The sequence below is a fragment of the Pygocentrus nattereri genome, chromosome 12 (assembly GCF_015220715.1).
Source record: "Pygocentrus nattereri isolate fPygNat1 chromosome 12, fPygNat1.pri, whole genome shotgun sequence".
In the NCBI taxonomy this organism is placed as follows: Eukaryota; Metazoa; Chordata; class Actinopteri; order Characiformes; family Serrasalmidae; genus Pygocentrus; species Pygocentrus nattereri.
This window is the reverse complement of record NC_051222.1, coordinates 3,661,383-3,686,661: the sequence shown is the minus strand read 5'-3', so window position 1 is coordinate 3,686,661 and position 25,279 is coordinate 3,661,383. Positions and strand designations below refer to the sequence as shown.

Below are 25,279 nucleotides of genomic sequence, written 5' to 3'. Positions count from 1 at the left end.
TAATTTAAAGTGTACTGTATCTCAAAAGTTATGTTTATAAAAAGAGACTAATCGTGACTACATTAAGAAACTGTTAGAAAAATGGATGTATCATTTTCATTGATTTTATTTTACTTTCTAGAGCTTTTAAAAGTAGTTGGTCCAGCTGCGCCTGTTGTTGTTGAAGCTGGTGAAGATCTGGTTCTGCCCTGTTCTATTGAACCCAGGATCAGTGCTGAAGATATGGTGGTAGAGTGGATCAGACTGTACCTGAATGACAGATTAGTGCACCTGTATGAAGATTATGAAGACAGAAATCGGAGGCAGATGGAGTCTTACAGAGGAAGAACAAGCTTATTCAAAGAAGAACTAAAAAAAGGAAACACTTCACTGAAACTCTCAGCAGTTCAACCTTCTGATGATGGAGTTTATCAGTGTTACGTTGAGTATAGAGACTGGAATAATAATGTAAATATATATGTTGAAGTTAAAGGTAAGAACCATCACAATTTCACTGTATGATTAGTTCTGATTTATTAACTTACATAATGCATGAATTAATCAGTAACAGTTTACAGTATAGGTCTCAAAATTAATTATTCATTTTTAAGTTATTAATGTTGCTTTATTGGTATATTACTTAACATTTGATTAAGCAGTATTTATTATTTAGTAATGGATTAAGAATGTAGTATTTGAGTACATTAAACATTAAACTGATAGTTTCTCTTTTGTTACTAGTGTATTTACTGTGTACTAATTACTGCTTATTATATTGCCAACAAATTCATGTGAATTTATTCAAAAAGTGCATAATTAGACTGCTAGTACTTATAATTTAATCAATCTAGTGAAACATCATTAAATATTTCCTTCTTTAATTAATTAATCAGTTACTAAGTAATAAACAAGCTGAATTAACAGTTAAGATAAGATAAGATGCCTTTATTGTCATTGCACAGTGTACAAAGAAATTGAGCAGCAATGCAGCAGCACTTTCTACATACAAAACAATTAAACACATCATTATATCATATATCATTAACTAATATATCACTAACAGGTAATTACTGGTTAACAACATAATTAAATATAGCTTTGAGACCATCAAGTGTTACAAGCTCATCTTTATATCACATAAAAGACCACATACAGTACTTTAGATTCTTAAGTACAAAATTTGAAATTATGTCTAAGCATTCAGTGTTAGACAAAAGCATACTCTACATATTACTATAATGATAAACATCGCAATATAACATTAATAATTAAAAAGAATAAGCTTTAATAAATAATAATAAACTATAATTAGTGCTCAATAAATCTTCAATATAATACACCATTCTGACACTTCCACATTCAAGTGACAGCCCAGGTGGCTGCGAGGAAAGCGACACTAGTCGGCTGTCATCAAAAGCCGGAAAACGCTATCTTTCCATCTGTTTTTAGCAGCTGGCTAACTTGAAGCAGTGCTCCGTCACTCACACAACACGGAGAATTGATGATACTGTAGATCAAACAAGACAAAAAAAGTTTATTTCAGTTTAAACGTAGCTAAAAGGAGGACTCTGTCAGGTGTTAGATACATCATGGTTCATAACATGCGCTGATATGGATGTGGTAGGGCTGATGGCAGTAAGGCAGTGTGATCCATCACTGATATACCGAGCTAGCTAATGTTTGCTGTTCATACTAAGTTGATGTTGTTCAGAAACTCAAAGTGTTAAACTTTCTTAAATTATGACTATTACAAAAACTGCAGCCATGCTTTTCCAGCTGGTAAAAACAGCTAACCAGAAACTTTTTCCCACTCTCCCATGACAGATTTGTGAAGCGTTCCACTGTTTGGCGAGTGTTTGTCATGTTCTGATCATAAAAGATAGTTTAAAACAGCAATTAACATTTTTTGGCAATATTTCATTAAAAAATTATTTTTATAAAAACTTATTCTAATTATTTCTTGCACATAGTCATTCTGAATTCTGAACTATGCCTAATATACCACAACCTTAGTACAATTTTATCATGTTTGTGTTTCAGGAAAAGGTTTTCATGCTTGGAAGATTGTCCTCATCTGCATGTCAGCTTTTGCCATTACATTAACCGCTTTTACAGCTTACATCGTGAAAGGTAATTTTTAAATTCATAATTTTCAGGAATAAATTATATTTAAAAACATTTTCCCTATGGACTGTATGCATGTGCAGAAACTGTGCAATGTCATGACTTCTGGATGACTGTATAATTTAGTATGATAACATTTCAAAAAGCTGAGCTCCTTGTCAGGTTATGTGCTCCTCACATCCTCTTGTGTGTTAATATGGACCGTGTTCACTCTAACTTGTTGATTTTCATCACTAAAGCATCAGGAGGTTGCCAGAACTAGCAAAGTTACATTTCAGTAGAACAGTAAAAAAATTGTGCTTTAATTATTCAAATTGAAACAATATTGAAATACATCAAATGGTTCCAAATTGATCAAATGTCATCAACATAATTACCAAAACAGAAGAACTAAAAAAACAAACTGATTGTGTTGATGTAACATATTTTATTTGTCATATTTCATTACAACAATATACAAAAAGTTGCTACACTACACAGACTACAATCACTAAGTATCAGCATTTCTGAATATTGTAATTCTGAATTACAGTCACTGGATGATAGGGCTTTCTGAAAGATTTCCATTGTTTCTCTCTAATTTTAGATAAATTCTCAAAAAAGCAGCTCTCTCCTGCACAATGTTCAGTCATAACCTACATGCGAGTCCAGTCAGAGAATAAGAAGGAAGAACTGAACCTGAAGAAATTCAACACATCAGAGGAGGGATACAGAAGACTCATCCCAGCTGTCACAAACTGCAGAAAGGCTCAGTGAGTGTTTTACATACCCGTTATTGAGCTAATATTAATACTGTGGTGTAATTTATGGGCAAATTGTTAAAGTCTAGGGGGTCTAAAGAACTTTAATGGTCTTGTCAAAGTACTGTTACTTTCATGTTGCATAAAAGCATGAGATATTACATAAAAACATTACATATGTTGCACATATACATGTGTATGGTAGGAACACATTTCAGTTTGCATACCTGAGAGTTCTTCATCCAGATTACATGCCGCATACACTGCCTCACCAGCTTTGCTAAATGACCTTCCACACTGTTTTTCATTTTTCAAGATTCATTCCGTCCTCATCCACCTTAATGAAACTGCTTTATTTCTAACACACAAAGAAATAAACAGTAATGTTACGTATAATTTTGTACAAAATGCACTTAGAAAAACGGATCCCACGCAATCTGTTAAGCAGTAAATATGCATTTTACTTTATGCATTATCATCTGATTTATGAGCTCCCACTTTTTGAAGTTTAGCCGTCAACATTCACCTCAACTTCCGTGACTTGGGTAAGTAAAGCAATACAAGACAAGCAGAGGAGCAAAAATAAGCCTCTGTAATATTTATTTTTAAAAACGTTTTATTTCAGAACTTCTACATAAGTTAAAGGGAGAACGTCAGTCTGTAGTGCTGTTCCCGCTGTTTTCCCTCAAGATACGCTTGGCAAGTCCAGTGATTTTTTTGGGTAATTGTTTTATGCTGACTCAGCAAGGTTAGATAGCAAGGAAAGTCTACTTACAAACAGGTGACACATTTTGAAACATAAAATATAAGATGTTTCCATTCATTTCTTATCCTTCTGCTATTACCAAACACAGTTCTGGTTGTTTTTAGCATAATGACTTTTAATGTAATAAAAAGTGAATTAATTCTTTTGAGTATAGATGTATTTGTGTAAATACATAATTTACTACATAATTTAAGGTGCTGGAAAATCTTGAAAATGGACCTTGAAAGTGCTTGAAAAGTGTTTGAATTTGACCTTGAAAAAGGTGTATGAACCCTGAGAGAAGAGGGACCATCTGGCTTGTTGTCAGCACATAGTTCACAGGTCAGCACCTGTGATGGTCTGGGGGTGCATTAGTGGGTGACTTGCACATCTCTGAAGGCACCATTAATGCTGAATATGTACAGGTTTGGAGCAACATATGCTGCCATCTAGATTGCCCAAAACAGGGCCAAGCAACACAACTAAAGTCCAGACCTGTCGCCCATTGAAAACATTTGGTGCATTGAAAATATGACAAAAGAGACCACCAACCCCATGTGTCAGACACAATGCACTGCACTGCAGTCCCCAGAATGCACTGCAACTTAAACTATGTGCTTAAATACTCCTATTCCAACAACAATTTATGGAACAGCAGTTACACCTGAAGTCTACACAATTCCACACCAGTCATATCACCATCATCTCAACTGCAGTTTAACCATCATAAACACCTAACATTAGCTCAGCAGCTCAGAAACGGAGCCAAAGTATATTAATGAACTTGCAGCAAAGAAAGGACGCCAGGTGTCTAGTTTAAGCAAAGGTAAGTTTGAAAGACTGAGCTTCTGGTGACATTTAAAAGAAATGGGAAATTACAAGTATTCATGTAATATTTCAAGGTCTATTATAAGTTACAGTGCAACATTAATTAAAAATGAAAAACATTTTTTAAAATTTTTGATATTTGTTGAGATTATTTAGTATGTCCTTAGTGGTTGAGATTGACACCCCTGCCCTTTTTGAGCAGTATTGAGCAGATGAAATCTCATATCAAGCAAGAATGGGAAAATGTTTAACTTTCAAAATTACTGTAAAAGGTCTCAGTTCCAAAGTGCTTACAGTGTATAGGTAAACGAAGAGGTGATGCATCACAATGGTAAACATGCCCCTGTTTTGCCAACTTTTTTGAAATGTGTTGCAGGCATCAAATTCAAAATTGGTATATATATTTTCAAAGAACTATGAAATTGATTTGTTTCAACATTTGATATGTTGACGTTTAAATTATTAAATGTTGTCATTTAAATTAAATATACAGTTCCAATTAATTGTACATGATTATATTGTATTTCTGTTTATATTTTGCACAGCCTCCTAACATTTTTGGAAATGGGGTTGTATGGCCATCAGACTGATTTTAGTCATATCATAAATCACTACTTGCTTGTTTTAAATGATAATTACTTAATATTCTTCTTAAAAACGCAGTTGTTAACATAGTACATATATTAAAGTACAAGATCATTGTAAACCTCAACAGGGAATGCTAAAGTTCCTTTTTTAAATTATCAAGCAAAAAATGGTCTGTGATTTCTTGCTCTGAGAAATCCCTACTTTAATTCTCGGGAAGCTTGTTAACAATTAATGACTTAATTAAGCAAGTGGGAGAAAACACAGGAGGAACAAAGGTAATGTGTCTCCACATATCCATGTCAGTGGAGTGCAAGAGTAAAAGATAGTATCAAGAATTACAATGTCAGTATTGAATTTTTTTTTTTTCAAATCATTTCAAATGCAAACACTGAGAATCTTTATATATTTTACTGACTTTCTTCCTCACCTGTAGATTTGCTGGCTGTAGCCTCACTGCACTGTGCCTTGAAATATTGAGTACAGCTCTAAAAACAGAAAATTCCTCTGTAAAAGAGCTGGACCTCAGTAAAAATGACCTGCAGGATGCAGGAGTGGAAAAGCTCTCTTCTGGACTCAAGAGTTCACACTGTAAATTGGAGATAATCAGGTCAGAATTACAAAATTTCATGAGATTTCATAATATACCAGCACTGTGGCATTATGCAACAAATATATATGTATTCTTATTCAATGTACTATATGTTGCTTTTACTTTTCTTTTCCAGACTTGCTGTGTGTAAACTCAGCGCACAGTCCTGTAATACTCTGACATCAGTTTTACAAACAGAAACCTCCTGCCTGAAAGAACTAGACCTCAGTAATAATGACCTGCAGGATGCAGGAGTGGAGAATCTCTCTGTTGGACTGAAGAGTTCACACTGTAAATTGGAGATAATAAGGTCAGAATTTCAAAATTTCATAAGATTTTACAATTCTACACCAGCACTATGGAAAAAAACAACCAATTTATAATTATTTTTATTGAATGTACTATATGTCACTTTTCTTTTCCAGACTTGCTGTGTGTAAACTCAGCGCACAGTCCTGTGACACTCTGCAGTCAGTTTTACAAACAGAAACCTCCTGCCTGAAAGAACTAGACCTCAGTAATAATGACCTTCAGGATGCAGGAGTGGAGAAGCTCTCTGTTGGACTGAAGAGTTCACACTGTAAACTGGAGATACTCAGGTCAGAATTCCAAAATTTCATGGCATTTTGCAATTCCACACCAGCACAATGAAAATATGCAACCAATGTGTAAGAATTTTTATTTAATGTACTTTGTTGCTTTTATTCTTCTTTTGCAGACTTGTTGTGTGTAAACTCAGCGCACAGTCCTGTGACACTCTGAACTCAGTTTTACAAACAGAAACCTCCTGCCTGAAAGAACTAGACCTCTGTAACAATGACCTTCAGGATGCAGGAGTGGAGAAGCTCTCTGTTGGACTGAAGAGTTCACACTGTAAACTGGAGATACTCAAGTCAGAATTCCAAAATTTCATGGCATTTTGCAATTCCACACCAGCACAATGAAAATATGCAACCAATGTGTAAGAATTTTTATTTAATGTACTTTGTTGCTTTTATTCTTCTTTTGCAGACTTGTTGTGTGTAAACTCAGCGCACAGTCCTGTGACACTCTGAACTCAGTTTTACAAACAGAATCCTCCTGCCTGAAAGAACTAGACCTCAGTAACAATGACCTGTATGACTCAGGACTGGCGAACCTCTTTGCTGGATTGAAGAGTTCAATCTGCAAACTGCAAATACTAAGGTCAGTATTCTTATATTTCCTAAAAATTGCTTATATAATCTATAACGATGAGAACATGGAACAAAATATCTTCTCCTCAGTACTGAAACTGAAACAAAAAAGAGAATTTTGGTCAGGGTCCATGATGGCCATGACAAAAGCTTGATTATGTGGTCATTGAACTATTAATTTGTGGATATGGATGTATGTTTTGGATCATTGCCCATCTGGCAGATCCAACCATGTCAAAGTTTTAGCTTTTTAGAGGAGACTGACAGATTTTCATTTAAATTCTCTTGGTACTCCTTCGAGTCCATTATGCCGTGTAGCCATCCTAACCAATGTCCCTAAACAACATAGACTCTCCTCCCTACCTAACACTGGGGATGGGGTTCTTCTCTGTATAACATTTATTTTGTTCATACACACTTTTAGTGTTTGTTCTAACAATAGAACCAAGTTCCAGTAGTGTGCAGTGAAATCCAGGTGCTAACATTTGTCGAAAAATGAAAGAAAATATATTTTTTCTGCCACCCCTTCCACACACACACACACACACACTGGTCTACTTGTCACTCATCACTTGTGACTTTGTTTTATGTAGTTGTTCTTTCCCTGCCTCACGTTTTGTTTGTGCTTTGTGTTTCTTTGTTTAAGCCCTGTAGTTTGTTTTTTGTTATTAAAGCCTGCTTGCACTTAAATCCAGCCTCCCTGTGCTCATATATATATATATATATATATATATATATATATATATTCTTGTTTTTTAGACCTTTTTTAAATATTGCAATAAGTTTTTTGGTAGATTGAGCTCATTAGAAACAAGTATTTTTACAATTATTTCTTCACATATCCAGTTAAATTTTTAGTTCTATAATAACAACAGTGTATATTCCATCTGTTTGATGATCCAGTATCCTAATAACACCTGCTTAGTGGTTGTTCTGAAATAGAGGGTAAGTTGATGCTGATGAATTATGAAGAAATACATAGAACTTTAAAACTTCAAATGTGTCATTTACATAAACTATATTTCTCTCTTTGCAGACTAGTTTGTGTAATCTGAGAGGAAGACTTGTAAAAATCTGGAATGAGCTTTAAAAACAGAAAACTGCCCCACATTTACATGAGCAACTTTATTTCAAAGATAACGTCATATTTTAGAACCTTAATTTTTTTAAGCAGATCACATTCAGCACACAGAAAATGATCATGTACATTACAATAGAAGACCAGGCACACACACCAGTGGTTCAACAATGGGAGTAAAATAAAAGAAAAAACTCAAATACAGTAATTACAGTAAAATACAGTAATTGTTGATTTGCAAACCATTTGCTTGCTTTAGTTACTAGTGCTGTGTGAGTCAGAACAACTCAGCACAGGCTATGGAGTCCGGTGGTAGCATTTGTGACCTACCAGACTAAGAAGTTCAGTAGCACAGTAATATTTGTAGTACACAAATTTTTGTAGTACACAAAAATGATTTATCTTTGTTTAATTTTCAGTGAAGAAATAAGAATACAGGTGCTGGGCATAAAATTAGAATGTCATAAAAATGTTGATTTATTTCAGTAATTCCATTCAAAAAGTGAAACTTGTATATTATACTCATTCATTACACACAGACTGATAAATTTCAAGTGTTTATTTCTTTTAATTTGATGATTATAACTGACATCTAATGAAAACCCCAAATTCAGTATCTCAGAAAAATAGAATATTGTGAAAAGGTTCAATATTGAAGACACCTGGTGCACCACTCTAATCAGCTAACTAACTCAAAATGCCTGCAAAGGCCTTTAAATGGTCTCAGTCTAGTTCTGTAGGCTACACAATCATGGGGAAGACTGCTGACTTGACGGTTGCTTACACAAGCAGGGCAAGACACAAAAGGTCATTGCTAAAGAGGCTGGCTGTTCACAGAGCTCTGTGTCCAAGCACATTAATAGAGAGGTGAAGGGAAGGAAAAGATGTGGTAGAAAAAAACTGTACAAGCAATGGGGATAACCGCACCCTGGAGAGGATTGTGAAACACAACCCATTGAAAAATGTGGGGGAGATTCACAAAGACTGGACTGCAGACTGGGATCAGTGCTTCAAGAACCACCAGGCACAGACGTACGCAAGATATGGGTTGCAGCTGTCGCATTCCTTGTGTCAAGCCACTCTTGAACAAGAGACCGTGTCAGAAGCGTCTCGCCTGGGCTAAAGACAAAAAGGCCTGAACTGCTGCTGATTGGTCCAAAGTTATGTTCTCTGAGTACATTTTGCATTTCCTTTGAAAATCAAGGTCCCAGTGTTTGGAGGAAGAGAGGAGAGGCACATAATCCACGTTGCTTGACGTCCAGTGTAAAGTGATGGTTTGGGGTGCCATGTTATCAGCTGGTATTGGTCCACTGTGTTTTCTGAGGTCCAAGGTCAACGCAGCTGTCTACCAGGAAGTTTTAGAGTACATCATGCGTCTTGCTGCTGACCAACTTTATGGAGATGCAGATTTCATTTTCCAACAGGACTTGGCACCTGTACACAGTGCCAAAGCTACCAGTACCTGGTTTAAGGACCAATGTGTCCCTGTTCTTAATTGGCCAGCAAACTCGCCTGACCTTAACCCCATAGAAAATCTATTTGGTATTGTGAAGAGAATGATGCAATATGCCAAACCCAACAATGCAGAAGAGCTGAAGGCCACTATCATATATCACACACTCAACACCTGAGCAGTGCCACAGACTGATCGACTTCATGCCACGCTGCATTGCTGCAGTAATTCAGGCAAAAGGAGCCCCAACTAAGTATTGAGTGCTGTACATGCTCACACTTTTCATGTTCATACTTTTCAGTTGGCCACCATTTCTAAAAATCATTTTTTTGTATTGGTCTTAAGTAATATTGAAATTTTCTGAGATACTGAATTTGGGGTTTTCATTAGTTGTCAGTTATAATCATCAAATTAAAAGAAATAAACACTTGAAATTTATCAGTCGGTGTGTGACGAATGAGTATAATATACAAGTTTCACTTTTTGAATGGAATTACTGAAATAAATCAAATTTTTCATGATATTCTAATTTTATGACCAGCAACTGTATCTATGAAAAAATAATGAAATGAAAATGATGGCAACATTAATCAACCCAGGGAGGGCTTGTAGTCACTTGATCTTATAGCAGCAGGTTTTGGTTTGGGATAAATGATGGAAGCTGACCGTTCAGAAGAACTTAACTGTAGAGTTAACACATTTGCCTTCTTAGACAACATAATATAACATTTTATTTGCTATTTTCTTTGCTTGGGTGGATCATAAAATCAGTCAAGTTGGGAGTCTTGAACTGACATTAGTTAAATCATTTGTTTTGTTGCAGCCATGCATGACAAGTGACATAATATTGACCATAATATACCAGCTGCTTTCAAGTTGTCCTGAAACAGTAATTATTAGCTTCTTTTTTCCTTCCTAAGGGCATTGAGAATTCTTGTGAGATGCACTTGACTGGAGATGCTTAGTTGTGGTTACATGAATTTTATGTTTCCAGATTATCAAGCCAGTTGTACTGACTGGGATTTTAACATTCATTTTCATAGTTCTGTTGTTTTGTCCTTCAAGAACTAGAAGTGTACTGCAAGGAAGTGTGGTTGAAATTTTCTCACACAAGATAAGAAAAACTAACACTACAAAAAGCATTTGCAAGCTTTGATATCTGCAAAAGGGCTGTTACTAAGTGGTGTCTTAGTAGGTTGTCCAAATATCTGAACATGCCACATCAAATATAAAGAAAAAAAAAATAATTGTATGCTTTGAAGATTTGAAGATTTGCTTCGTTTCACTTTTTAAAAAAGAAAATCAATTTGGCCAGGGATGCCCACAATTTTGTTTACAGCTGTAATGTCATAACTGAGTACTGTTCCAATTAAGTATCATCATTTGAGAATGCTCTAAAATTTGTATGTTTATTCTTTGTTTGCAGACTAGCTTTGTGTAATCTTGGAGTGAATAAATGTGAAAGGCTAGGATCACTTTTAAAACTGGAAATCTCCCTGAAAGCACTGGACCTCAGTAATAACGATCTGCAGGATTCAGGAGTGGAGCTGCTCTGCGCTGGACTGAAGACTGGAGACTGTAAACTGGAAAATCTCATGTCAGTGTTTCTTTCACTACATTCCTGAATGATAAATATTATGTTTTTCACTACTTTAATAATACATCTTTTTATATCATAAAACAAGATTTCTGTTGAATTTAAATTTTAAAAATAAACTGGTCACATAGTTTAGACAGTTAAATTCCAGCAGAAAGACTAAATGACAGCAATCATTTAAACATGATTTTACCAATTAAATACATCAATGTGTTACCAACCATCTGTACTAACCTTAGGTCAACAGTCGTCATTTGCACATTTCATACACACAATCATTCTGCATCACACACATGCTGTGGCATTCAGTCTGTTTAGAACAGACTCACAAGGCTTAACCAGAAAAAATGAGTTTTTGCAGTGCTCGGGAGCCAAAGTATGAATTTAAGGTTTAGTATTGGTTACATGCTGCATTTTCTGTTCTCTGTTTTCTATACCCCTGTCTCTGTAACCACTCTATCTGATGCAACCCAGAGGAGGAGGCATTCCCCTTTTGAGTCTTGGTTCCTCTCTGTAATTATTCCTAAAGCTCCTATGAAGTTTTTCTTGATATTGTCTTCCCTGGTGCTCTTCATTAGAGAGCTGGGTGCTATAGTGAAAGATAAATCCTGAAAATAACACTCAAGTTTTGGTTCTTTTGTGATTACATTATAATCATACATGCCATATGTATTTTTTCAGGAGACTTTTGCCTACTCAGACACAAGTTTGCTAACAGAATTTAGATATGCTTAATTATGTCTTTTTTTTTCCTCAACAACTTCAACTTCTAAAATATACCTTTATGATATTGATAACATATCACTGATAATGTACATTATCCAGACCAAAGTAAGTACAATATTTTATGTGTATTTACAATTAAGAATACAATATTAAGATAAGCAGTGAGATTCCAAATCTAAACTGGGTTATTTGCTGACACTTTAATGCAAATAAGTGCTAGATTAGTACGTATTTAGAGTAAGAACTACAGATTGTTATGTGTATTTGCCTGTTTTAATCAGTTCCTGAGAATGAAACGGAGAAGATACAGTAGAGAATACCTACACAATGTGGTAATAAAGTTCTAAAGGTTAATCAAATGGGACATCAAATGGTTTTGTCATAAAAAAAAAGATAAGGTGCCAAAAAAGAGACCACAGAATGTGCATGTCAAAAAACACTCTTCTTTGCCATAGGGAATAAAATCCTAACACTGGATGCTGTTCTTACATTGAGATCTGCCACTTATGCCAAAGAAGTTGTTTAAATATATGCTTAACTGAAATTAAATCATATGTTTAGCATGTTTGTTATGTTTTATATCAATGTGAATAACCTCTCTCACTCTATTATCTGTCTTCCTTTTCCTCTTTCTGCAGATTGTCTGGTTGTATGATCAAAGAGGAAGGCTGTTCTTCTCTGGCTTCAGCTCTGAGTTCAAACCTGTCGCACCTGAAAGACCTGGATCTGACCTACAATCACCCAGGAGAGTCAGGCGTGAAGGTGCTCTCAGCTAGACTGGAGGATCCACGATGCACACTAAGAACTCTCAGGTATGAACAACTGTGTTCAGAGATGCCTGTGTGTGTGTGCGAGTGTGTATGAGTGTGTGTGTGTGTGTGTGTGTGTGAGTGTGGTGGAATCAGAATGAACTACTGAAAACCGTAACGTTCTGCTCCTTCTGTACTTCTGCTGGCTCTCCAGCATCCTGATTCTAGTTTATGTATGCTATAATATCTATAGCAGCTCTCATTCACCTACACTGTATTCATTGTATTCACATAGAAAACAGAGCAGCTTTTCCATGTTGGGAAATAATATTTATTTATTATTTATTATTATTGGTAATATTTTTTAGGAAAATGTGTAATATTTTAGTAAAGAACACTATTTGAATCTGATTGAATTTTGCTCATTCTGTCAGTAAGTGCAGCACTGTCTCAGTCTTATTAGCGGTCAGTGTTGACATAGTCATTGCTCTTTAGGCAGAAAAGACGTCGTGTGTCTGCCACACTCTATGACCAGGCCATGATCTCTGAGTCTCTTTATCAGAGTGGATCTCAGTTTTAGATCAGAGGGTGATTATTAACTTAGTATTCTCGTATGTGATAAAGCTTCGTTTAAGGTGTTTTATAATTGGTTTTATTGTAATCAGGATTGCTTGTGTGCTCTGATTCTGATTCGGAGTCTGAGATCATGAACATTGGTGTAGAACTGTGCTTTAGGACTAGGCAAGTGAGGGGACTGTTTTCTTTGCTCAACTCTTGATACTCCAGAGCTTTATAATGAATGGGGTCTGCCGCTTTATAAATGCATCAGATATTTGATTTCTGTTCGTTGCATTTTCATATGTAATGGAAATCTTAGTAAAAAAATGGCAAAAATGTAATATAATGCAGATATTCTCAAATTGCACAGTATGCATAATGTTTAATTTTTTATATTTAAGTTGGAACAAATAAAACGAGATCTGTAGTGCTGAATTTTGAGTAATATCACAAAATATAAAAACAATGTATTTTGTTCTGGGTGCCATGTACTTCCAATGAAACACACTAATTATGCTCTCTTTGTAAGTACTTGAAGTACTGACTATATCCACCTTAGGCTCAGAAAAAAACATATGTTGTAATGTGACATCATTTTTCAGATAAGATAAATATTAAGATAAATATTGTTAATTGCTGGGAAAAAATTGAAATAAATACATGGAAACCTGGATATTCACCTTTCTTCCACTGAACATGTGAGGTGTTCATAAGGCGTCTGGAAATGTGTGAACTTCTTGATTGATTGCTGCTTTCTGGAACTCCTCTTTTAGGCTTTACATTCATCTCTAGGATTTTCCGTTCTACAGCTTACTGGGCTATGTGTGCAGTGCTGTTAGTGTCTTCTTTTTTGGTGGGGAACCCCAAGGGTCTGCAGTTTATTCAAAAAAGTTTGCAAGTACTACAGTGCTACGTTTGTTTGTTCAATTATGGATGGAAACAAAAGGGATAAACGCAGAACAGAAATTGGAGTCATTTTTCTCTGTGTTATCAAATATTTCCTGCAGTTAAGAAGCTTTCACAGAAAAACCAGTGTCACCAGTGAAGAAGAGGAAGACTGGATATGCTCAGCCATATGACTGGAAAATCACTCTGAGTGGAAAACATAGAGGAAAAAACAAAGTCTTGGTTTCTCTCACAAACAAACCACTATCCTCAGAGCTTTGACAGTGAGCTTGTACATCATAAAGACTATAATTTAATAAAGCTCATATAAAGATTATATTTCATAGGACAGTACAAATACAGTGCCATGCAAAATTTCTGACACTGTAAATACCTAAGCATGTAAAAGATGGCCCCGAGTTCCAAAAGGCATAAAGTTAAAGACAACACAAGATGAGTTGTGGAGAATAGGAAACACCATCAATTATCAAACAATATTAAATATTTCAAAATAGAAGTTCCAAAATGATCAATTGAAATGGATATAAATACACTGCTCAAAAAAATAAAGGGAACACTCAAATAACACATCCTAGATCTGAATGAATGAAATATTCTCGTTGAATACTTTGTTCTGTACAAATTTGAATGTGCTGACAACAAAATCTCACAAAAACCATCAATGGAAATTAAATTTATTAACCAATGGAGGTCTGGATTTGGAGTCACACACAAAATTAATGTGGAAAAACACACGACAGGCTGATCCAACTTTGATGTAATGTCCTTAAAACAAGTCAAAATGAGGCTCAGTGTTGTGTGTGGCCTCCACGTGCCTGTATGACCTCCCTACAATGCCTGGGCATGCTCCTGATGGACAGTCTGTGGTGCAACGTGGCGTTGGTGGATGGAGCGAGACATGATGTCCCAGATGTACTCAATCGGATTCAGGTCTGGGGAACGGGCGGGCCAGTCCATAACTTCAATGCCTTCATCTTGCAGGAACTGCTGACACACTCCAGCCACATGAGGTCTAGCATTGTCCTGCATTAGGAGGAACCCAGGGCCAACCGCACCAGCATATGGTCTCACACGGGGCCTGAGGATCTCATCTCGGTACCTAATGGCAGTCAGGCTACCTCTGGCGAGCACATGGAGGGCTGTGCGGCCCTCCAAAGAAATGCCACCCCACACCATTACTGACCCACTGCCAAACCGGTCATGCTGAAGGATGTTGCAGGCAGCAGATCGCTCTCCACGGTGTCTCCAGACTCTGTCACATCTGTCACATGTACTCAGTGTGAACCTGCTTTCATCTGTGAAGAGCACAGGGTGCCAGTGGCGAATTTGCAAATCCTGGTGTTCTCTGGCAAATGCCAAGCGTCCTGCACGGTGTTGGGCTGTGAGCACGACCCCCATCTGTGGACGTCAGGCCCTCATACCATCCTCATGGAGTCGGTTTCTAACCGTTTGCGCAGACACATGCACATTTGTGGCCTGCTGGAGGTCATTCTGCAGGGCTCTGGCAGTGCTCCTCCTGTTCCTCCCTGCACAAAGACGGAGGTAGCGGTCCTGCTGCTGGGTTGTTGCCCTGCTACGGCCTCCACATCTCCTGGTGTACTGGCCTGTCTCCTGGTGGCGCCTCCAGCCTCTGGACACTATGCTGACAGACACAGCAAACCTTCTTGCCACAGCTCACATTGATGTGCCATCCTGGATGAGCTGCACTACCTGAGCCTCTTGTGTGGGTTGTAGAGTCCGTCTCATGCTACCACGAGTGTGAAAGACCACCAACATTCAAAAGTGACCAAAACATCAGCCAGAAAGCAGAAAGGTACTGAGAAGTGGTCTGTGGTCCCACCTGCAGAACCACTCCTTTACTGAGTGTGTCTTGCTAATTGCCAGTAATTTCCACCTGTTGTCTGTTCCATTTGCACAACAGCTGTGAAATTGATTGTCAGTGTTGCTTCCTAAGTGGACAGTTTGATTTCACAGAAGTTTGATTTACTTGGAGTTATATTGTGTTGTTTAAGTGGTCCCTTTATTTTTTTGAGCAGTGTGTATATATAGGCACAGCCATAATAGTGTGTATGTGTTTGTGTGTGTGTGTGTTTAGAGTGGAACATGGAGGTGAAAACAGAATCAAACCAGGACTGAAGAAATGTAAGTACATACAGTCAAACACACACACACACACACACACACACACACACACACACACACACACACACACACTTGTTTCTGTGAAAATCGTGACATAATCCTACAACACTGGAACTCCTTTCTGAGAGATCTGGAGATGAAAACAGGTCTGTGTTACAGAAAGTTCATATATTAAGTTCATCAGTTGATATTTTATTTTCTACCGTCTTTAAGACGTCTGAACTTTCACAGTCCAGTCAGGACATTTTCCAGTTTAAATATCAGGAGATAAAAACACACGATGCTCCTGTTCAGACCACACGGTTAGGACATGATAAACTGACCACACACACCGTTCTGACCATTAAATCAAGGACAGGAAGAGAAAAACTCCAGGACTTAAATAATAATCAGGTGTATGAATGATGCGCCGTGACGCTGCGTAACAAGGCGTTATAGAGAGTGAATAAGGAATTTATCAGGTCTCTGAAAGTTTCACTGTAATCAGTGACTTCCTCTGATGTTAAGATATTCTTAATCAGATTCATTTTAAATTAATTACCTTTCTTTATAAAGACACTCATGATCCCTTAGATCAAAGGATCAGCTCTGCCCCCTTTTTCCAAATTCTGCTCACAGCCTAACAGGAAATCACACACTGGAAGACTTTAAACAGACTTTAAACAGGCTTTAAACAGGCTTTAAACAGGCTTTAAACAGACTAAACGGGCTTTAAACAGGCTTTAAACAGACTAAACAGGCTTTAAACAGACTAAACACACTAAACAGGCTTTAAAAAGGCTTTAAACGGGCTTTAAACAGGCTTTAAACGGGCTTTTAAACGGGCTTTAAACAGGCTTTAAACAGGCTTTAAACAGATTATAAACAGGCTTTAAACAGACTTTAAACAGACTAAAGTCTGACAGTCTCTCACAACTCAAGACAATCACAGAGCTTTCAGTCTCTGACTATGATGATGTAAAGACTGGGGATCTTGCAGGGTCACTATTTGTAAAACTGCAACTAGAGCTTTGAGAGTATTTCCCATCATGCACCTGGTGGAAGTTTACTAGCAGAGAAACCATTTTTTCTTCTACACTCTGTAGTGGTACAAATGGAAAGATACATTGACTGGGCATGTAAAGATCTGAGGCTCAGAGCAGTTCCGTGTAGAGCTGTATATTCTGGCAGATCATCACCCAGAATTTTATTATTTACCTGTAAAACACGCCGTTACTTTTTTATTCAACATAAAAACTTAAACATCAACACAACATGCAGTGATTCAGCATCGTTGAGTGGGTGTTATGATCTAAACCATAAAAGCTAATAAACAAAATAAGAAGCTGCTGTAAGAGAGAAAAAAACATTGATGCTTCTTCAGTAATGTCACGATTAGCCCCTCCCAGTCCTGTCCATGTGCTCGTGTTTTGGTTTTGTAACTCCGCCCCTGATTGTTTTCACCTGTCCCTCGTTGTTACGTGTATTTAAGCCCTGTGTTTGCCCCTTGCGTTTGCCAGTCATTGTATCGTTGTTTCATTGTACCTGGTCTTTGTTTGTGTGGATTCTAGTCTTTGTTATTTCATACCCTAACTCTGTACGCATCGGCTTTATGAACCTGGACTGTTCTGACTACGACCCTGGATTTGCCCCTAATAAATCTCGCTTATCTCAGCGTGTGCGTCCGCCTCCTCGCTCCCCGTTACAAGTAAAGCTGTTCTTAGAGTCGTCTGCCCATTTCCTTACATCAATGTTCGCTCAGTGAACTTGAAAAAGTAAAAGAGCCAGGTGAGAAAGAGACTGAATTAAGACGGCTCCTGACCACCTCACACTAAACGATCGAGATGACGTGAGCGCGACGCGACTCTAGCAGGACTGTCATGATTTTATTCAGACACTGGAAATTTGTCTGAGCCAGTGAAATGGCTTGAAAAGTGGTTTGTTGTGAGGCCGGCATGAATATTTTAAAATGTGAAACATCAGTGAGGAGTTGGCTGGTATGTTTATCCAGTAGTTTACACCATAAAATCATTATGTTACACATGGAACAACATAATAAACAGTGAACAGTGAAACGGGACCACCATAGATTGATCAGTCATTATAGATGATTATTCATAGATTAATCACCATAATCGATCATTCTCAGCACAGCCGTGACACTGAAGTGGTTGTGTGTTGCTGAATGTGTGTAAAGGCTGGACGATACAATGATAGAATGATAGAGCGATAAATTACATCACGATGTGGTTTTCAATCAGTGCTTCCAGTAAATTGAACAAGTGCATGTATTAGGAATCTGTATTCTGACTAATTTGATATGGGAGTAACAGTTAATAAACACACTGTTAACCACAGAGAAGGAAATCACAATAATAATGAAATCAAAATAATAAACAGACATCAACTGAAATTAATGTAGGACTGTGTGATTACTTATTAGCTGACAGCGCTGGACTGTATGCTTACTTATTAGGGGACAGTGCTGGACTGTATGCTTATTTATTAGGTGACAGGGCTGGACTGTATGCTTATTTATTAGGTGACAGGGCTAGACTGTATGATTACTCATTAGGTAACAGCGCTGGACTGTATGATTACTCATTAGGTGACAGCGCTGGACTGTATGATTACTCATTAGGTGACAGCGCTGGACTGTATGCTTATTTATTAGGTGACAGGGCTAGACTCTATGATTATTAGGTGACAGCACTGGACTGTATGATTACTTATTAGGTGACAGCGCTGGACTGTATGATTTCTCATTAGGTGACAGGGCTGGACTGTATGATTATTTATTAGGTGACAGGGCTGGACTGTATGATTATTAGGTGACAGCGCTGGACTGTATGATTACTTATTAGGTGACAGCGCTGGACTGTATGATTACTCATTAGGTGACAGGGCTGGACTGTATGATTACTCATTAGGTGACAGGGCTGGACTGTATGATTATTTATTAGGTGACAGGGCTGGACTGTATGATTATTAGGTGACAGCGCTGGACTGTATGATTACTTATTAGGTGACAGTCCTGGTGTTATTTTTTAAAAACCTATGTTGCACAAAATTTTGCAGTGCATAAAAGAATAGACTTGTATTTTTGTTATTTATAAACAGTCAAAAAATCTGAAAGTTTTTGTGTTGCTAGAGTAACAGAGGCTGCCCCTTCAGATTAACTAATGAATTATCACCACAACTGATGAGGACTCATCATCTTCTATAAAGGTATTTTCTCCTCAGGGCACGATGTGAAAACAGTCAGCTTTTAAGAGAAAAATCATTGTTTCTGGAACGATCAGCTAGAGTAGTTAACCTAGTGAACAACACATGTTAATGTGCTTTGCTGTCATGGAGGTTTTCTAAAAGACCCTGTGTACAAAATGACGAGTCCTCATCCTCATATAATGCTGCGCTGCCGAACTCCAGTGTTGGTTCATCTAATGTTTCACAGGCTTTTTGTCTTTTAAATTGTTTAAACTTATATTTTCTATATTTTACACCACATGTACACAAACTGACCACTTCATTCAGCCCTTCTCCTCATATCTACACTCACTGTCCATTTTATCAGCTCATCTTACCATATAGGTGCACTCTGTAGATTATGATAAGACTAATTACAGACTTCTAGAATTAGCCAGTTCTTAGGAGCAAGTATTATTTGGATGGTGGGTCAGTGACACTGACAGGGTGGTGGTGTATTATTGTTGTGTTGGTGCGAGTGGTTCAAAACAGCCGTGCTGCTGGAGTTTTTAAACACAGTCCACTCACTGTCCACTCTATTAGACACTCCTACCTTGTCGGTCCACCTTGTAGAGACGACAGCTCATCTGCTGCTGCACAGTTTGTGTTGGTCATCCTCTAGTCTTTCATCAGTGGTCACAGGACGCTGCCCACAGGACTCTGTTGGCTGGATATTTTTGGTTGGTGGACTATTCTCAGTCCAGCAGTGACACTGAGGTGTTAAAACACTCCAGCAGTACTGCTGTGTCTGATCCACTCGCACCAGCACAACACTAACACCCCCCCCACCACTTCAGTTTTACTGCAGTGTTGAGAATGACCCACCACCCAAATAGTACCTGCTCTGTGAGGGTCCATGGGGTCCTGACCACTGAAGAACAGGGTAACAAAATGGACAGAGTGTAGAAACAAGTAAGTGGGCTCACTGAAGTGGCTGGTGTGTGAATGTCTACAGTGATTATTTTGTAAAGCCAGTTTATTTTTGAAGGTTTTGTGCTCCTTTGGCATTGAACACGTATTTTCAGAAGAGGGAAGAACACAGGGTGACATACAAGAGTGGAGGGAGGTGCACACAGGTGGATTATATCCTTAGCAGGAGATGCCACCTAAAGGAGATTGGAGATTGTAAAGTGGTACCAGGGGAAAATGTAGCAAGGCATCATAGGGTGGTTGGCTGTAGAATGAGATTAGAAACAAAGAAGAGGAAGAGAGTGAAGACAGAGCCAAAGATTAGATGGTGGAAGCTGAAGGAGGAGGATGGTTGCAGGCAGTTCAGGGAAAAATAGCAACAGGCCCTTGGGGGCAGTGAGGAGCTACCTGAGAGCTGGGAATATACAAATGCTTTCAAGGTGAAGGTAGGGTTACATCAGGGATCAGCTTTGAGCCCCTTCTTTTTTGCAATGGTGATGGACAGGTTGACAGATGAGGTCAGGCAGGAGGCTCCATGGACCATGATGTTTGCAGATGACATTGTAATCTGTGGTGAGAGTAGAGAGCAGGTGGAAGAGAATCTGGAGAGGTGGAGGTTTGCACTGGAGAGGAGATGAATGAAGGTCAGTAGAGACAAGACGGAATACATGTGTGTGAATGAGAGGGAGGCAGGTGGAAAGGTGAAGATGCAAGGAGTAGAGGTCGTAAAGGTGGATGACTTCAAATATCTTGGGTCAACCATCCAGAGCAATGGACAGTGTAGAAAGAGGTGAAGAAGAGGGTGCAGGCAGGATGGAGTGGGTGGAGACGGTTGTCAGGGCTGATGTGTGACAGAAGGATAGCAGCAAGAGTGAAAGGGAAGGTTTACAAGACAGTAGTGCGTCCTGCTATGATGTCTGGAGACTGTGGCTCTGTCTAAAAGACAGGAGGCTGAGCTGGAGGTGGCGGAGATGAAGATGCTGAGATTTTCGTTGGGAGTGACAAGGCTGGACAAGATTAGAAATGAGCAGATCAGAGGGACAGTGAAGGTGGAGCAGTTTGGAGATAAAGCCAGAGAGGCTAGGTTGAGATGGTTTGGACATGTGTTGAGGAGGAATAGTGGATATATTGGGCAAAGAATGTTGGAGATGGAGCTCCCGGGTAGAAGGAGAAGAGGTAGCCTTCAGAGAAGGTTTATGGATTTAGTGAAGGTGGACATGGAGATGGTTGGTGTGAAAGTAGAGGAGGCAATGGATAGGGCAAGATGGAGGCAGATGATTTGCTGTGGCGACCCCTAAAGGGAGCAGTCGAAAGAAGAAGAAGAAGAAGAAGAAGGTGCTCCTTTGGCTTCTAAAGTTTCTCTTCTACTACTTAAATGTTTAGCCTGTTAGCACAAGCACTGCAAAGGCTACCAGGAGACTCCATGGCCTGCACAGCATTAACTCAGGAGCTAAAATAACCAATCCTAAGAATGATCACCTGCTCAGTATACAGTAACTTCCATAATGTGCTGGAATACGCAGATCAGTGAGTTAAAGTATCAGCCTAACTGTATATATATGTTTCTAAAACAACACGACATTCAGATGTTTCATCCAAGACCTTTATGCTCCATTTCTGTAGCTCCTGTAAGAGTTAGTGCTAATGTTATGAAGCTACAGCTGTAAAGAAAATCTTAAAATACTCTATAAATTCTAGAAACTGTTGTGTGGCTAAACATTTCCATTTATCTTAATCATATCATATAAACATATCACTTCATTTGTAACACTGAAGATGACGTTCAGGACTTAAAGCTCAAAAACGCCTCTGACAGTAATTTGAGGATAAAAACCTTTATTTTACAAACCTGAGTCGCACGTCATCTCCTCACCTGGTTGACTGTCCTGACCCACAAACACAGGTGTGGTGAATCATCTGCGCATATTCATTCCTTTGTTTGGTCATCACTGACCAGTCCTCCTAAAGACTCATCCTGCTTTGCAGCATCAATTCTAGACCCCATTAAAGTAAACAGAAAGAGAAAGAAGCCAGAATAAGAGTTTCTCATGGTCAGTCTGGTGGTCTGTGTGTAAAGTGTGTTCAGCTCCAGGTGAAAACAGCCAAAGCCCACCGTTCCTCCTGGTTGGATGAGTGACTAGAGAGAAGACCTCCTTGCTACTGATTGGTCAGCTGTGATAACATATGGTGTTCTTAAACGTGCAGACTGATAATGTGGAGCTTATTGTTCAGACTAGAGAAGTTTTCAGTCCCAGTGCTTCACAGACGTAATGAAACGTGAGCTTGAGGGAGTTTAAGAGGCTGAACGCTCCTTTATACAGCAGAAGAACATCTACACAGCTTATGAGCCGAGACAGGTTTGGTGTCTGAACTTTGCTTTTAGTTTTAGTATTAGAGCTACAAAGCTAATGTAGCTAACAGGTTAAATTAGCCTCGTAGCTCCAGTGCTAAAGCTAAAGAAGCAAACTTCAGACACCAAACAGGTTTTGGCTCGTGAGGCTTGTGAGGGGGAAACTGTATGAATGTGATTTTTCAGTGAACTGTTTCTTTAGTTTCTAAACATTTTAAAGTAAAACAGAGTAAAACACTTTATGGCTGTAAAAACAGGACGATCAGTTCTGACAGCCTCACAGTCCCAACTGTGTTTGTATGTGTAGTCACAGCATTTAGCAGCTTGTCTGTTTTCATCACCCAACTGAGACCAGGACCACATTGCTGTGCTGAGTCTGACTGTATTCTGACTGTCTAACAGCTTAAATGATGTTTTTACTGGAGCCCCTGCCAGTGAAGACCCTCCAGGCCGTTTAACATCATATAGATTCTAACTCCAGTCATCCAGTCCTAATTGAACTGTGTGAATAGTGTCTGATGAATATGGAAAACATGCCACTGTTCACTGCCATAACACTATTTAACCCCATTTGGATACAGATACCTTTATGAAAACTGAGGAATTCTGTCTCCAGTTCCTCTGTTTAGTCTGGATGTTGTGATGTGCTGCAGGGCATCACTGATCGGGGTGAATCTCCGCTGCATCATCAAACTGCATGAACATGTTGTTGGTTATTGACCTGCTTAGTCAGCAAGTCAAATGAATAATTTCAGTCTTCCACACTTTAACATGTGTTTATAAAGGTAACGTTAGGCAGGAAAACAGGCAGCTGGGACATTATTTTCCAAAACTCCAACAGGGTTTTTATTTAAATATAAATAAGAAGTCACAGTCATTTCTAAAGTAATGTTGATGGATGTGCTTTAAGAGCCAGTAAACCGTTCTGTTGAGATCAGAGCATTTTTAAAGTCTTAGGCTACAACCACATCACCTGGTGTGACATCACACATATTCCCTACCTGGGAAGCTCTGTACAGTTTCAGGTATTCCTTAAGAGAACAGCCCTGATCCAGCTCATTAGCTGATTATGGAGCCCTTCATTAGCTGGATCAGGTGCTCTGGGGAGCTGGATTAAGAGACACAACCTTCTACAAATGAACCTCTGCACGGTCGTGTTTACAGCATCACTCCTTCCTGCCGTGCTGCTTGTCTGGTTGCTGCCGTTACCGTTAGCCAGCTGCACCAGACTCAACAGCAGCAATGTGTTTATTCCCTTTATACCTAAACATGGAGACAAACAACAGATCATCATTTACACTAGAGAAACACAAAGAACACGAGAACAATCAGCTGATGGTGGCTTCTTGTCCAGATGTTCCACGCCACCTTAAATGATGCACATTTACACAGACGTCAGAATGTAACTGTGGTGTCATTTAAGGTGGAACGGAAAATTTGAAGGAGAAGCTGGTGAAGAAGAACCCAAATTCAGCTTCAAGTTTGCACTATTACACGTTCACAGACTTCCCCAGAATATAAACTACAGCCATATATTATTGAGCCAACTACTATTTGTAGATTAATCATTTTGTAAAGAGTCCAAAAGGTAAAGTAAGCTAGCTAGCATTGTCTTTAAGGGTATTAGCATTTATGCTAACCTCTACAGATGTTTATTACTCATATTTTGACTTTGGCCCAATCAGAAATATACAGTTACACTTATATGTGGTGGCCCGTTATGGTGTACCAGACTCCACCACCCCCTGGTTTATACCGGTAGACCCATAAATATTTGGACAGTGACACAATCTTCATGATTTGGGCTCTGCATGCCACCACATTGGATTTGAAATGAAACAAGAAGCAACTGAAGTTTAGAGTTTTAGGTTTAATTAAAGGGTTTGCACAAAAATATCCTATGAAATGTTTAGGAATTGCAGCCATTTTTCTGCAAAGCCCCTGAAATGAGGCTCAAAAGTAATTGGACAAATTAACTTTACCATAAATAAAATGTTCGTTTTTAATACTTTGTTGAGAATTCTTTGCAGGCAATGACTGCCTGAAGTCTGAAACCAGTGGACATCACCAAATGCTGGGTGTCCTTTGTGATGCTTTGTCAGGCCTTTACTGCAGCCGACTTCAGTTGTTGCTTGTTTGTGGGTCTTTCTGCTTTAAGTTTTGTCTTAAGCAAGTGAAATACATGGTCTAACGGGTTGAGATCTGGTGATTGACTCAGCCATTGCAGAATATTCCACTTCTTCGCTTTAAAAAACTTCTGGGTTGCTTTCACAGTAAGTTTTGGCTCATTGTCCATCTGTACTGTGAAGCGACGTCTAATCAACCTTGCTGCATTTGGTTAAGTCTGAACAGAAAGTTTATCCCTGTACACATCAGAATTCATCCGGCTGCTTCTGTCTTCTGTCACATCATCAGTAAACACTGATGACCCAGTGCCATTGGAAGCCGTGCATGCTCATGCCATCACACTGCTTCCACCATGTTTTACAAACCATGTGGTGTGCTTTGGATCATGAGCCATTCCAGCCTTCTCCATACTTTCTTCTTCCCATCATTCTGGTACAGGTTGATCTTCGTTTCATCTGTCCAAAGAATGCTGTTCCAGAAGTTCCAGGTTTCTTTAGATGTTTTCTGGTACAGTCTAATCTGGCCTTTCTATTTTTGAGGCTGATTAATGGTTTGCACCTTGTGGTGAACCCTCTGTATTTGCTCTCATGAAGTCTTCTTGTGAAATGTTTTTCTTCACCATGGAAAGGATTCTGCAATCATCCACCACTGTTGTCTTCTGTGGACGTCCAGGCCTTTTTGAATTCCCAAG

The 25,279-nt window shown here is 38.5% G+C and overlaps 1 protein-coding gene across 3 annotated transcripts in view; it reads left to right on the top strand.

Moving 5' to 3' along the window:
• LOC108443649 (ribonuclease inhibitor-like) overlaps positions 1 to 25,279 on the top strand; it is a 48,538-nt gene that overhangs the window by 7,421 nt on the left and 15,838 nt on the right. For 2 of the 3 annotated variants that reach the window (XM_037543587.1, XM_037543588.1), the window contains exons 4-14: positions 122 to 472; positions 2,020 to 2,109; positions 2,690 to 2,855; positions 5,438 to 5,611; positions 5,730 to 5,903; positions 6,019 to 6,192; positions 6,312 to 6,485; positions 6,605 to 6,778; positions 10,726 to 10,896; positions 12,261 to 12,434; positions 15,931 to 15,977. In XM_037543587.1, the coding sequence (XP_037399484.1) occupies positions 122 to 472; positions 2,020 to 2,109; positions 2,690 to 2,855; positions 5,438 to 5,611; positions 5,730 to 5,903; positions 6,019 to 6,192; positions 6,312 to 6,485; positions 6,605 to 6,778; positions 10,726 to 10,896; positions 12,261 to 12,434; positions 15,931 to 15,977 (1,869 nt within the window). The remainder of the gene's footprint in view (positions 1 to 121; positions 473 to 2,019; positions 2,110 to 2,689; positions 2,856 to 5,437; positions 5,612 to 5,729; positions 5,904 to 6,018; positions 6,193 to 6,311; positions 6,486 to 6,604; positions 6,779 to 10,725; positions 10,897 to 12,260; positions 12,435 to 15,930; positions 15,978 to 25,279) is intronic. The other variant, XM_037543589.1, reaches the window with a different exon arrangement.